The sequence below is a fragment of the Theropithecus gelada genome, chromosome 11, assembly GCF_003255815.1.
Source record: "Theropithecus gelada isolate Dixy chromosome 11, Tgel_1.0, whole genome shotgun sequence".
NCBI lineage: Eukaryota > Metazoa > Chordata > Mammalia > Primates > Cercopithecidae > Theropithecus > Theropithecus gelada.
The window spans coordinates 8,352,761-8,365,246 of NC_037679.1; the positions used below are offsets into that span (position 1 = coordinate 8,352,761).

Consider the following 12,486-nt stretch of genomic DNA (forward strand, 5'->3'; position numbering starts at 1 on the left):
AGGTTTCTACGACAGATGTCATAGATGGCCTCATTGTCTACCATGAAGGCACAATCAGAGTGCTCCAGGGTGGTGTGGGTGGTGAGGATGGAGTTGTAGGGCTCAACTACAGCTGTGGAAACCTGGGGCGCTGGGTAAATGGAGAACTCCAGCTTGGACTTCTTGCCATAATCAACTGAGAGACGTTCCATGAGCAGGGAGGTGAACCCAGAACCAGTTCCCCCACCAAAGCTGTGGAAAACCAAGAAGCCCTGAAGACCGGTGCACTGGTCAGCCTATTACAAAAGAGAGAAACAGAGGAAAGGTTAAGTTTTTGTTCTTTGTAGTACAATCATAGGAAATATATTTTCACTTTTCATACATCTCCCAGGATTTAGATCTTATTTTGACAAATGCTTTTTAAAAAATTCTCATTAACATTTACAAAATGATACCAAATAGTTCATTTTAACTGATAAAAACCCCACAAGAACGACTCATTCCACTCTTTATTAAAATATCAGTTCAATTCTGTGTTTGAAAAAAAAAAAAAAGCAGTATTTCAAATGTGTTCTTTAGGCTCATTAATTTACTTTATTCTTGAAAAGAAACATACCAGCTTACGAATTCGGTCCAACACAAGGTCAATGATCTCCTTGCCAATGGTGTAGTGCCCTCGGGCATAGTTATTGGCAGCATCTTCCTTGCCTGTGATGAGCTGCTCAGGGTGGAAGAGCTGGCGGTAGGTGCCAGTGCGAACTTCATCTGGAGAAGGAGGGAGAGAAGGACGGAGGGAGTGGGTTAGTGACCAGTGGAGCCCCCAGGACAGACCTCCTGTCCCAGCATCCTGGGATCTCACTTGGGTTACTGAGGTCAACTCACCAATGACCGTGGGTTCCAAGTCTACAAACACGGCCCGGGGCACATGCTTGCCAGCGCCCGTCTCACTGAAGAAGGTGTTGAAGGAATCATCTCCTCCCCCAATGGTCTTGTCACTTGGCATCTGACCATCGGGCTGGATGCCGTGTTCCAGGCAGTAGAGCTCCCAGCAGGCATTGCCAATCTGGACACCAGCCTGGCCAACGTGGATGGAGATGCACTCACGCTGTGGGAAGGAAAAGTGAAAAAATTGTAAAATTAAGGTGTATTAGCATTTCAAACTTTTAGTAAACTTTTAAAAATATTTCTAATAATATACAGATATTTTTCAAAATTATTTGAGGTCATATCCCTAGCACGATACAAAGATTAAGGAAAATGACCTGCTGCAAATGCTGCATATGGGTGTGGTCTGAATAATGATGTCGCCTTGGCCCTGTTCAGCACATGGTACCAGCCCATTGTGCCTACTACCATGCTTGAATAGAAGACTTTTCATATTTAAAAAGTATTCAGTATTCAAAGCACAAATTTTGTAAAATGAAGTAAATTCAATTATGACATAATTAGGATTAATTTTACTGCTTTCTTCCCTTTTAAATAAAGATGAAAGTTTCTTCTGAATAGGACTGACTTGATATTATAACATGGACATCTGTACTGCAGCTGAGGCAAGAAGCCACACCCTTCTGCAGTCTGTCTGCAGAATCCATCAATACAAGGGGTTTAGACAAGGTCTGCTTCTGCCTTCTGCATTGCTGCATTGCTGTATTTGCTGTGCCTGGTGCTAGCCTGTACTGTCTGCTACATTATTTAACAGAGCAAGCTCTATTTCCAGCAACTGCCTACATGATCTCATTGTGCTGTTTTGCCAGTTTTCCTCCTCTGACCCCGCCCGGGACCATGTGCCTGAATTGAAATGAATTAATGAAGATGCACTAGAACAAAAGACAACGGGATGCAGAGTATAATTCTTCTTTGTCTGTAGCAATTTCATTCCTTTTTTTTTAAAAAAAAGGTTTTTCCAGATCTTCTCCACTGTAAAAGCTGAAAAATTATCCGTATCTTAAAACACACACACACACACACACACACACACACACACACAGGTTCCTAAGTTAGAAACAAGCATCACATGAAAAGGTACCAAACAAAGAATAAAAGCCCAGTGGAACGATAGTGAAATATTTATTTAAAACAACAAAATAGTATTTTAATCCTGAGATTCTCTACCCACCACATAATATTCATATTCTTTGCATCCAATAGAGGTTTTCTTCTCTGTGGTCTTTAGGGCTACCACTTTCATTGTCTATTCGCTGATGTGGTGGGGGCGGGGCGGAGGGGGGCGGCGGGGAAGGGCGTTTCCCTGGTCCTGACCATCAGGGTACCCTGGGGCTCACAAAGTGGGCTTTCTCCCTCGCTGAACGAGCAGCGCGCGCGCACACACACACACACACACACACACACACACACACACACGACCATCAGGGTACCCTGGGGCTCACAAAGTAGGCTTTCTCCCTCGCTGAACGAGCAGCACGCGCGCGCGCGCACACACACACACACACACACACACACACACTTCAGTCGGTCAGGGCAGGGCGTCCCCAGACCAGACATTAAAGAGTTTGTCAAGTGAATTGTGATTTTGCTCAAGAGAAAAAAAAAGGTCATCTTAATTATAATAGCGAAGAAAACCCTTTTGGAGCCTACAGTTCCGCAATGATGAAAAGTTTTTTTTAAGTCAGCTCCTGACAGAGGAGGTTCAGTGAGGGCGAACCCCGCCCAGTGGCTCCAACGCCATAGAAGCCAGAAACAAACAACCCCGCCCCTGCGCCGCCCTGACACCCGCTGCCGGGGGCTCCAGTAGAAACTCACCATGTTTCCCCGGGAATGTGTGGTTATCTTTCCAAAACGCCAACGACCGCGAGGGGTCTTCCCACGCTAACCCCAGGCTGCGCTTTGTTCCCGTTCCCCCTCCCACATCCCCCAGCTCGCCCAACGCCCCCGCTCTTTTTGGGTGCCTCCTCCTCTCCCGGTCCCCAGAGAACGAGGCGAGACAGAAAGGGGCCCCTCGGCGTCTGCGAAACCGTGCGCACAGACACTGGACCCAGCCGGGACGCCCGAGACCCCTCGGTCGCGGCAGACGGGCTGCCCGCGACCCCGAAAGGCTGTCGGACAACACAGGCGCCCAGGCGCCGCCTTTGTTCCTCCCCAGCGCTCTGCAGCGCCCTGGGCGCAGTCCTGGCCGGGTTCCTGCACCCGCACTGCGGCGGCGGCGGAGCTGGAGGATTTGGGGTAAAGCTAAACCTCACAAAACACACCGCCACCCTCGCCCAGAGAGCTTACGAAAGAAAAGAGCTTAAAGATTTTCCAAGTAGAGCCTGGGGGCGCTGACTCCACCCAACGGCCACAAAGAGCCAAAGCCGATTCTCACCATGGTTGCTGCTTCGCGACTGCCGAGCAGATGGCGGAGACGAGGAGGAGAAGGTTGTTGCTTCTTACAGCGCGACTCTTAGGCGGTCGATGTAAGAGAACCTGCGGCACATGGGCGGATGCGGCTCCATATATACAACTCGGTCACCATGGGGATGGGCCGGGGCCTGTTCCTGTTGGTCCAGACCCCCAATCTGCCCAGAGAAGCCAGGACAGGAGACTGGTGATTGGTGCAAACGACGTGGGATGAGGTAATCTCTCCCCCACCCCTTTTTCTCTAGCATCCGTAGACTGTTTGCATCCTTTAGACAAAGAGACCGTGCAGAAGCATTCTGCCGAGCATCCATTATGGGGTGGGGTCGGGGAGGGGCGGAAGAAGAAAGGGGACTGGGGTTGGAAGACTTTATGTTGCTTAAACCTCAAAATGCAGTTAAAATTATCTATGCGAGGTTTTTTCTCCCTACCCTTAATAACAGATTTATGTTCAGATTAAATATTTAAAGGAAAATTACTGCCAGCCCCTCCCTCGCAGTATATTAAACTCGACTACATTTTGCTAGGGTTCAATATCTCTAATTGCTTTAAAAATAAAGTGGGAGAGAAAATGGGCGTAATGCTCAAAACGGTCTGGGTAATTGTGATTTTTTTTTAATTTAAAAAAAGATTTAGTCATACAGTCATTCAAAATGGTTTCTCAGGTTCAACTAACTTATTTTCAGAGCTTCTTTTGCAGGCACACGCACACTCGAATAGCTAAATAAAACTGGAAGATGGAAATAATAACCATACTAAATAAAGAAGCGAACAAATAGTTCTAACATGGCGATAATCAACAGCAAGTGCACGTAGAGTAGTTACAATAGTTTACTAGAGGTATTCCTTTATGAGAAGTCTATGTAACACATTTTGTGTGGTGCATTGTCCTTTGGAATGAATCATCTTTCCTGATATAAAATTGGGAAAATACAAGGAGAAATAATTGAGCTCAGAAGTTAGTACTACATGTGTGCAGTTACATATCTGCACTGGACTTTTGTCTGGAAAGTAACAAGCAAAATAATAGTAATAACCAAGACACCAAATTAAAAAGAAGAAGAGAATAATATAATGTAAAAAGAAGACTATTTTGCAATGTTGCCTCCATCTACAGACAACTGTGAAACATCAGCTCAATAACTGCATTTCCTTTTTATGCAGTTCTTATGTCAATTTGGTAAATATCCTCCTGCGAGTGGGCTTCTGACTGTGGGAATTTTAGCCAGCCTCACACCCTTGCTATTCAACTAGAGACTCTGGTGGTTGCTCAGTTGCCCCTTGGGACAAAAAGGCTTTGCTTTCACTCCTAGGAAATAAATTGGAGTAACATTGTCTTGCTATTTAGAAAGGCTCCATTCTCAGCAACGATGGGCTATGCAGAGTGAGTCACTGGATTTCGTACCACTGGATGTTGGTGATGAAATTTCAGAGGTAAGTAAGTTTGGCCACTAAAGTTGGAAATTTATTTTTTACAAATAATTTTTCCTTTTGGTTTTCAGCAGCAGATTTTCAGGGTGGGCAGCAACTACTCACACAGCACTCTGCGGAGCCCATTCATTCCTGCCAGGCTGGCAGGCTGAGCAGGGCGTGGGAGGGAGGGACTTGAGAATACAGCTGCTGCAGGTTGTGGTGTGACAATGGCGACCACGAATTTTTCTAGCCTGCCATCCACAGTTCTGCTTTACTTGTTCAATTTTGCTTCAGTAATATTTTCTGGAAAAAAAATAATATCCAAAATGCAAAAATCATTTTATCTACTTGTTACATATTTCCTAGGAAAAAATAATATTCAACATCATCTTATCTCCACCTCTTTAGCAAAAAAAATAAATAAATAAATAAAACAAAGAAAGCATATTTCAGAAGAGACAGGAGGATTAGGTATTTGAATGCTTCTTTCAGAACCCAGAAATATATTTAACAAAAATAAGAATTAAATGGCATAAGGAAGCCTAAGGATTAATAAGCAGCTCATTCAAAATACTTTCACAATTTTAATCATAAAATATATCAGACACTATTGGACCATAGCAACATGTACAAGTCTTTTTGGAATGAGAAGCAGAGCTTTGAATATTATTTTCTTTACAATATAAAAAGATTAATTAAGAAATATGTTATTTACCCAATAGTCTCATTTCTTTATGCAATTTCCCAAGATTAAATAAAAGAGAGGAGTGTTCACGTGGTTGATTCTTTGTAATTCTATCTCAGAGCCATTCTGTTCCTTATGTAAATGAGGGTTATTCCTTCTGCTTGGGCATATATAACAAGACCTAGGTCAGAAATAGACTATTTGAGCACTGATAATCTCAAACATATAAACAAAAGATCAGGGGATATAACTAATCTATAATTTTTGTTCCTTATTATCTGATTTAATAGCACACAAACTGTGGAAAGCAAAACTATTTTTCTTTACTAGTTCACCTCTTATTTTTATTGCCATTTTAAAAAACTTGACATCAATATACATGTACAAATATTCTGCTAATGGATTCATTCTTGTACACAGTAAGATTAGCATAAAACATTCTTCTTTCATAGTATTTATAGAATTTTAATCATTTATTTACATGTCTACATTTCTCCTCCATTAAAATGTAAGTCCTAGTTCCTGCCAAAGTGCCTAACTACAGTAGATGTTATACACCACGTTTGTTCAGTTAAATGAATAGCTCTCTGTGCAGTTTCCTTCCTTCCTTCCTTCCTTCCTTCTTTCTTTCTTTCTCTCTCTCTCTTTCTTTCTTTCTTTTTTTTGAGATGGAGTCTCGTTCTGTCGCCCAGGCTGGAGTGCAGTGGCACGATCTCGGCTTACTGCAACCTCCGCTTCCCAAATTCAAGTGATTCTCCTGCCTCAACCTCCTGAGTAGCTGGGATTACAGGTGCTGGCCACCATGCCCGGCTAATTTTTGTGTTTTTCGTAGAGATGGGGTTTCGCCATGTTGGCCAGTCTGGTCTTGAATTCCTGACTTCAGGTTATCCACCTGCCTCAGCCTCCTAAAGTGCTGGGATTATAGGTGTGAGCCACGGTGCCCAGCCTTTGCAGATTTTCATTACCTATTATCATACTTAGTAATGTAAAGATATTAGCCAGAGTGGTGGTTTACCCCTGTAATCCCAGCACTTTGGGAGGCCAAGGTGGGTGGACCACCTGAGGTTTAGGAGTTTGAGACCAGCCTGGAAAACATGGTGAAACCCTGTCTCTATCAAAAATATAAAAATTAGCTCGGGTGCGGTGGCTCACGCCTGTAATCCCAGCACTTTAGGAGGCTGAGGCAGGGGATTATTTGAGGTCAGGAGTTCGAGACCAGCCTGGCCAACATGGTGAAACCCCACCTCTACTAAAACAAAACAAAACAAAACACCAGCCAGGTGTGGTGGCTCGTGCCTGTAATCCCAGCTGTTGTGGAGGCTGAGGCATAAGAATCACTTGAATTTGGGAGGCGGAGGTTGCAGTGAACTGAGATCATACCACTGCACTCCAGCCTGAGTGACAGAATGAGACTCTGTCTTAAAAAAGAAGATATTTAATTAAGTATTTTACCATTCATAATCAGCAAGCATTTACTGAGGAAACCCAAGACCATCCTAGGTGGTGAAGAGTTCAGAGGTAATAACATGGTCTCTTTTCTCTAGAATCTTCCAATTTATTGGAATAATTGAGACACGTACATTCCTATAGGTTTGAGAATGACATGAACGTGTGTGTGTTTGGAGAGGGACCATGCAATAGATCCCAGTAGAGAGGATCTATTTCATGACTCCATGTATCATAACTTATGAGGGAAACAAGAATTGTCGAACACTTTTTTTTTTTTTACATCTTCACCTCCTATTCATCCCTAAATCCATTTCAAACTGGATTCTGCTCCTATCACTCCTTTAAACTAAATTGCCTCCATGTTTGTTTTTTGTTTGTTTGTTTGTTTTTGAGATGGAGTCTCGCTCAAGTGCAGTGTCGTGATATGGGCTCACTGCAGCCTCTGCCTCCTGGGTTCAAATGATTCTCCTGCCTCAGCCTCTCAAGTAGCGGGGATTACAGGTGCCCACCACCATGCCCAGCTAATTTTTGTATTTTTAGTAGAGACAGGGTTACCCCGTGTTGACCAGGCTGGTCTCGAACTCCTGGCCTCAAGTGACCAATTTGCCTCAGCCTCCCAAAGTGCTGAGATTACAGGCGTGAGCCACCATGCCTGGTCTATCTTAGTTGTTAAATCCACTGGACACATTGTAGTTCTTGTTGACCTGTGACAGGCTTTGTCACAGTTGACTATTATCTCCTTCAAGACACTTTCTTCCCTTAGCCTCAAAAACTCTACATTTTCTGGGTTTCTCTCCTACATTTTTGTTTCCAGTCAGTCTCTGCTGGATCGTCCTCCTTTCCCTAATCTTCAAATGTTGGAATTCCTCAAGCTTCAGTTCTAGACCTTTTCCTCATTTTATTCTATGTGGTCTCATACATTTTTAGTGGATGGCAAGTGCATTCATTCCCAAGGCTTCAAATCCTTCCTATATGCCGATGACTTCTTTTACTTATTTATTTACTTTTAATTTTTTTTTAGAGACAGGGTCTTGCTATATTGCCTAGGCTGGTCTCAAACTCCTGGCCTCACGTGATCCTCCTACCTCAGCCTCCCCACCCAGTAGCTGGGATTACAGGTAGGAGCCACTGTGCCTGGTGCTGATGACTTCCTTTTTTTTTTTTTTTGAGATGGAGTTTCACTCTTGTCACCCAGGCTGGAGTGCAATAGCATGATCTCGGCTCACTGCAACTCTGCCTCCCAGGTTCAAGCGGCTCTTCTGCCTCAGCCTCCGGAGTAGCTGGGATTACAGGCGCCACCACCACGCCCAGTTAATTTTTGTATTTTTGGTAGAGACTGGGTTTCATCATGCTGGCCAGACTGGTCTTGAATTCCTGACCTCAGGTGATCCACCTGCTTTTGCCTCCCAAGGTACTGGGATTACAGGTGTGAGCCACCTTGCCCGGCCTGATGACTTCCTGATATCTCTTCCTAGCCTCAGATCATATAGTCAATTTCCAGTCTCTGTCTTGTTTCCTCATGTATCTCAGATTGAACTAATGTTTGTTTATTTATTTATTTATTTATTTATTTATTTAGAGACAGAGTCTTGCTGTTGCCCAGGCTGGAGTGCAATGGTGCTATCTTGGCTCATTGCAACCTCTGCCTCCTGGGTTCAAGTGATTCTCCTGCCTCAGCTTCCCGAGTAGCTGGGATTACAGGCACATACTGCCATGCCTGGCTAATTTTTTGTATTTTAGTAGAAATGGGGTTTCGCCGTGTTGTCCAGGCTGGTCTCGAGCTGCTGAACTCAGGCAATCCACCCACCTTGGCCTCCCAAAGTGTTAGGATTACAGGCGTGAGCCTGTATATGTTTATAATGGAAGATTTTATTAGAAATGGTGGCTCTTGAATAGAATGGGAGTGGAATAAGTACTCTAAATAGGAAAAATAACATTAGGAAAGATACAGTATAATAATGAACTGTTGCCTGGATAAAGGAGGACAAAGAAATTGGCTTGATTCAGGCATTCGAGGGTGGGTAAGTGATGTGTTATATAGGGAGGGTGGAACTAGTTAATAAAATGTCTTGAATTTCAGTCTGAAGGAGTTTGGGATTAAGTACACAGTATGAAGCCTTTATACATACATATATATACATATATGTGTGTATATATATGTATATATGTATATATATGCCTCCCAGCACTTTGGGAGGCCAAGGCATGAGGCTTGCTTGAGCCCAGGAGTTCGAGACCAGTCTGGGCAACATAGAGAGACCCCATTTCAACAAAAAATTTTAAAAATGAGCTGGGTAAGGTGGCATGCACCTGTGGTTCTAGGTACTTGAGAGGCTGAGGCAGGAAGATTGCTTGACCCTGGGAGGTCAAGGCTGCAATGAGCTGTGATGATCGTGCCACTGCATTCCAGCTTGGGCAACAGAGTGAGAGAGACCCTGTCACCAGGTAAAAAAAAAAAAAAAAAAAAAAAACAGTGAAAAATTTATGAAGGGAACAGCATTTTCATAAAATTAATGTGACTGGTTTTTGGAGTAGGAAAAGAGACTGGAGAAGGAGACCAATACTGTTATTGCAATAATCTAAGCAGAAAGTCTCAGGCCATCATAAGGGATAGAAAGGGGTAAGAGAAGACATCATTCGAAGGAAGAATCCTTGTGGTGATTGGTTGGACATATGGTAAAAAGGAAGGAGTCAAAATCAACCCTTAAAGTGTTTTTGTTCTTTTTTCTTTTTTTAGAGGCGGGGCCCAGGCTGGAGAGCAGTGGCATAATCATAGTTCACAGCAGTCTCAAACTTCTGGGTTCAAGTGATCCTCCCACCTCAGCCTCCTGTGTAGCTGCGACTACAGGCCCACACCACCACAGTTGGTTTTTTTTGTAGAGACGGGATCTCACTTTTCTTGCTCAGGCTGGTCTCAAACTCTTGGCCTCAAGCAGTGCTCCTACCCCAGTCTCTGAAAGTGCTGGGATCACAGGCGTGAGCCACTGTGCCCTGCCTAACCCTTAAAGTTTTTAGCCTGGAAGACTCAGAGAATGAAATGGTAGTGGTGCTGTTAACAGAATAGGGAAGTTGAGAAGGGATGCAAGTCTAAGCAGAAAATGCATTTGTGTGTGTGCGAGGCAGAGGGTGTTGAGGGCAGGAAACTTCAGTCAATGTGATCTAACAAGCTGAATGTTACACCATTTAGGTGATAAAGGAATTGAGGGCAGAAGTCTTAGAGGCTGCTGGGAATCTGAGATTGGGACTGCTTAGGGAAAGGTCAGGACTGAAGGGGATGGAGATGTGTATTTGGCATCTAATGACAACAGCATGGTTATAAAGCTGGTGGTATAGTATGAGAATAGAATTCTCCAACTGTAATCCATAATTTCAAGTTATGTCACTGAATGGGAACGAGATAGACTTGGGGACTTTTAGGGATATTTAGCAGGCTGACTTACCAGGTTTGCAAACAGATTTAATAAATTAAAAACGGGGTCGTGCATGGTGGCTCACGCCTGTAATCCCAGCACTTTGGAGGTCAAGGTGAGTAGATCATCTGAGGTCAGGAGTTTGAGACCAGCCTGGTCAACATGGTGAAACCCTGTCTCTACTAAAAATACAAACATTAGCCAGGCGTGGTGGCAAGTGCCTGTAATCCCAGCTACTCGAGAGGCTGAGGCAGGAGGATTGCTTGAACCCGAGAGGCGGAGCTTGCAGTGAGCCAAGATCACGCTACTGCACTCCAGCATGGGTGACAGAGCAAGACTCTGTCTCAAAAAAAAAAAAAAATTTATTAAAAACAATAAGCTGGGTGAGGTGGCTCATGCCTATAATCTCAGCACTTTGGGAGGCTGAGTCAAAAGGATCGCTTGAGCCCAGGAGTTCAAGAACAACCTGGGCAACATATCAAGACCCCCATCTCCACCAAAAAGAAAGAAATTAACTGGGCGTGGTGGTGCACGCCTGTTGTCCCAGCTACTTAGGAGGCTGAGGTGGAGGATCGCTTGAGCCCAGGAGGTCTAGGTTGCTGTAAGCTGTGATGGTGACAGATCACTCCAGCCTGGGTGACAGAGCGAGATCTTGTCTCAAAAAAAAAAAATTAAGAATAATAATAATAATAATAGGCCAGGCGCCATGGCTCACACCTGTAATCCCAGCACTTTGGGAGGCCGAGACAGGTGGATTGCCTGAGCTCAGGAGTTTGAGACCAACCTGGGCAACAAGGTGAAATCCCATCTCTACTAAAATATAAAAAACTAGCCGGGCATGGCTGCGTGCGCCTGTAGTCCAGCTACTCAGGAGGCTGAGGCAGGAGAATCACTTGAACCCAGGAGGTGGAGGTTGTAGTAAGCCAAAATCGCACCACTGCACTCCAGCATGGGTGACAGAGCGAGACTCCGTCTCCAAGAAAATATAATAATAATAAACAATAATAAAAATAAAAACAGTAAAGAACTGCCAGAGAAAGAAGTGTCAGAAGAGGAAACAAGGAGGCTGTAAAGCAGAACACGTTGATGTCACAGAAACAAAGGAAGGAGTGAGTGTCAAGAGAGTGCTGAGTAATACCAAATACTGCAGAGGAGTCGTTAAATAAGGACAGAAGAGTGCTCATTGGATTTAGTGACAAGGAAATCAGTATAAAGCAAGGGCTTGGCATAAAAGACAAAAAAAAAAAAAATGTTTCCTGCCCCAGAGGAGCTCAAGGTGCAAGGAAAGAAACTGTTATTACAGTGTGACGAGTGCTATGAGATAGAGTTCAGCCTAGGAGCTGCCACACGGACACAGAGACGAAGCTGGTGGTCCAGTTTTCCATGTGCTGTTAGTTCACATTTCCTAACCTCACTTCCCTGTGGTATCACCTGTCTCACGCCACATCACTGCCTCTGCATCTTTTGTGAAATAAGCATACCTGTCCATGGCACACTGCCTTCTTGGTGCGTGTTGGAGTGTAAATGGGTATATTCAAGCAACCAAGTTTCCCTTAAATTCTCTCGCTAAACACACTTCGAACTCTAAACGTAAACAATGGAATGGACATGATTATAATGATACACGGAATTTAAGTTTATCTTCATTTTAGGGTTTAGTATGGATCAATATACTGAATGAACTGGCTGTTACTACGTAGGGCTATCCAGACAAAGACTATCCATTGAATTTACCTTGGCCAAATTCCAACGCTAACAATTTAGGTAAGAATATGGTTCCACATCTAGAATTCAGAATTTTATTTAAAGCTTAACATTCTTTTTCTCAGGATCTGGTCAACAATGCAGTATTACTAAATAATAGTTTTTTACTGGATAACTATGGTAAGAATTATCTGTGGTCATTCTGGTAACTGAGTTTTATCTATTTGGGGAAGGATTTTTGTGTGTATAGCAGAGATAAATATTAATGAATTTCTATTCCAGAAGTAAGACTTACAAAATAACACAATAAATACCTGGACCCTGTAATATTAAAAAGAAAAAACAACTCTGGCATTGGAATACAATGCTTTGAAGTAACTCATTAATGTTCATTTATTTACTGGAGCCGTCTTTTTTTTATGTGTCAGAGTCTCACTTGTTGCCCAGGCTGGAGTGCAGTGGTATGATCACGGCTCACTGCAGCCTTGACCTCCT

At 43.6% G+C, this 12,486-nt stretch overlaps 1 protein-coding gene and 1 pseudogene across 6 annotated transcripts in view; one reads left to right on the plus strand and one right to left on the minus strand.

The window, feature by feature from the left end:
* LOC112635292 (tubulin alpha-1B chain) overlaps positions 1-3,664 on the minus strand; it is a 63,031-nt gene extending 59,367 nt beyond the window's left edge. Inside the window, exons 1-3 of one of the 5 annotated variants that reach the window (XM_025403355.1) lie at positions 2,740-3,664; positions 862-1,084; positions 596-744 (exon numbers count right to left, since the gene is read on the minus strand). In XM_025403355.1, coding sequence (XP_025259140.1) covers positions 596-744; positions 862-1,084; positions 2,740-2,742 — 375 coding nt within the window. In that variant the 5' untranslated portion in view covers positions 2,743-3,664. Of the gene's footprint in view, positions 1-595; positions 745-861; positions 1,085-1,241; positions 2,251-2,739 lie in introns of those variants that run through there. The other 4 variants (XM_025403354.1, XM_025403361.1, XM_025403349.1 and 1 more) reach the window with 4 other exon arrangements.
* The window catches only part of LOC112634205, a 209,622-nt pseudogene that overhangs the window by 116,229 nt on the left and 80,907 nt on the right, over positions 1-12,486 (plus strand). The window lies entirely within an intron of this gene.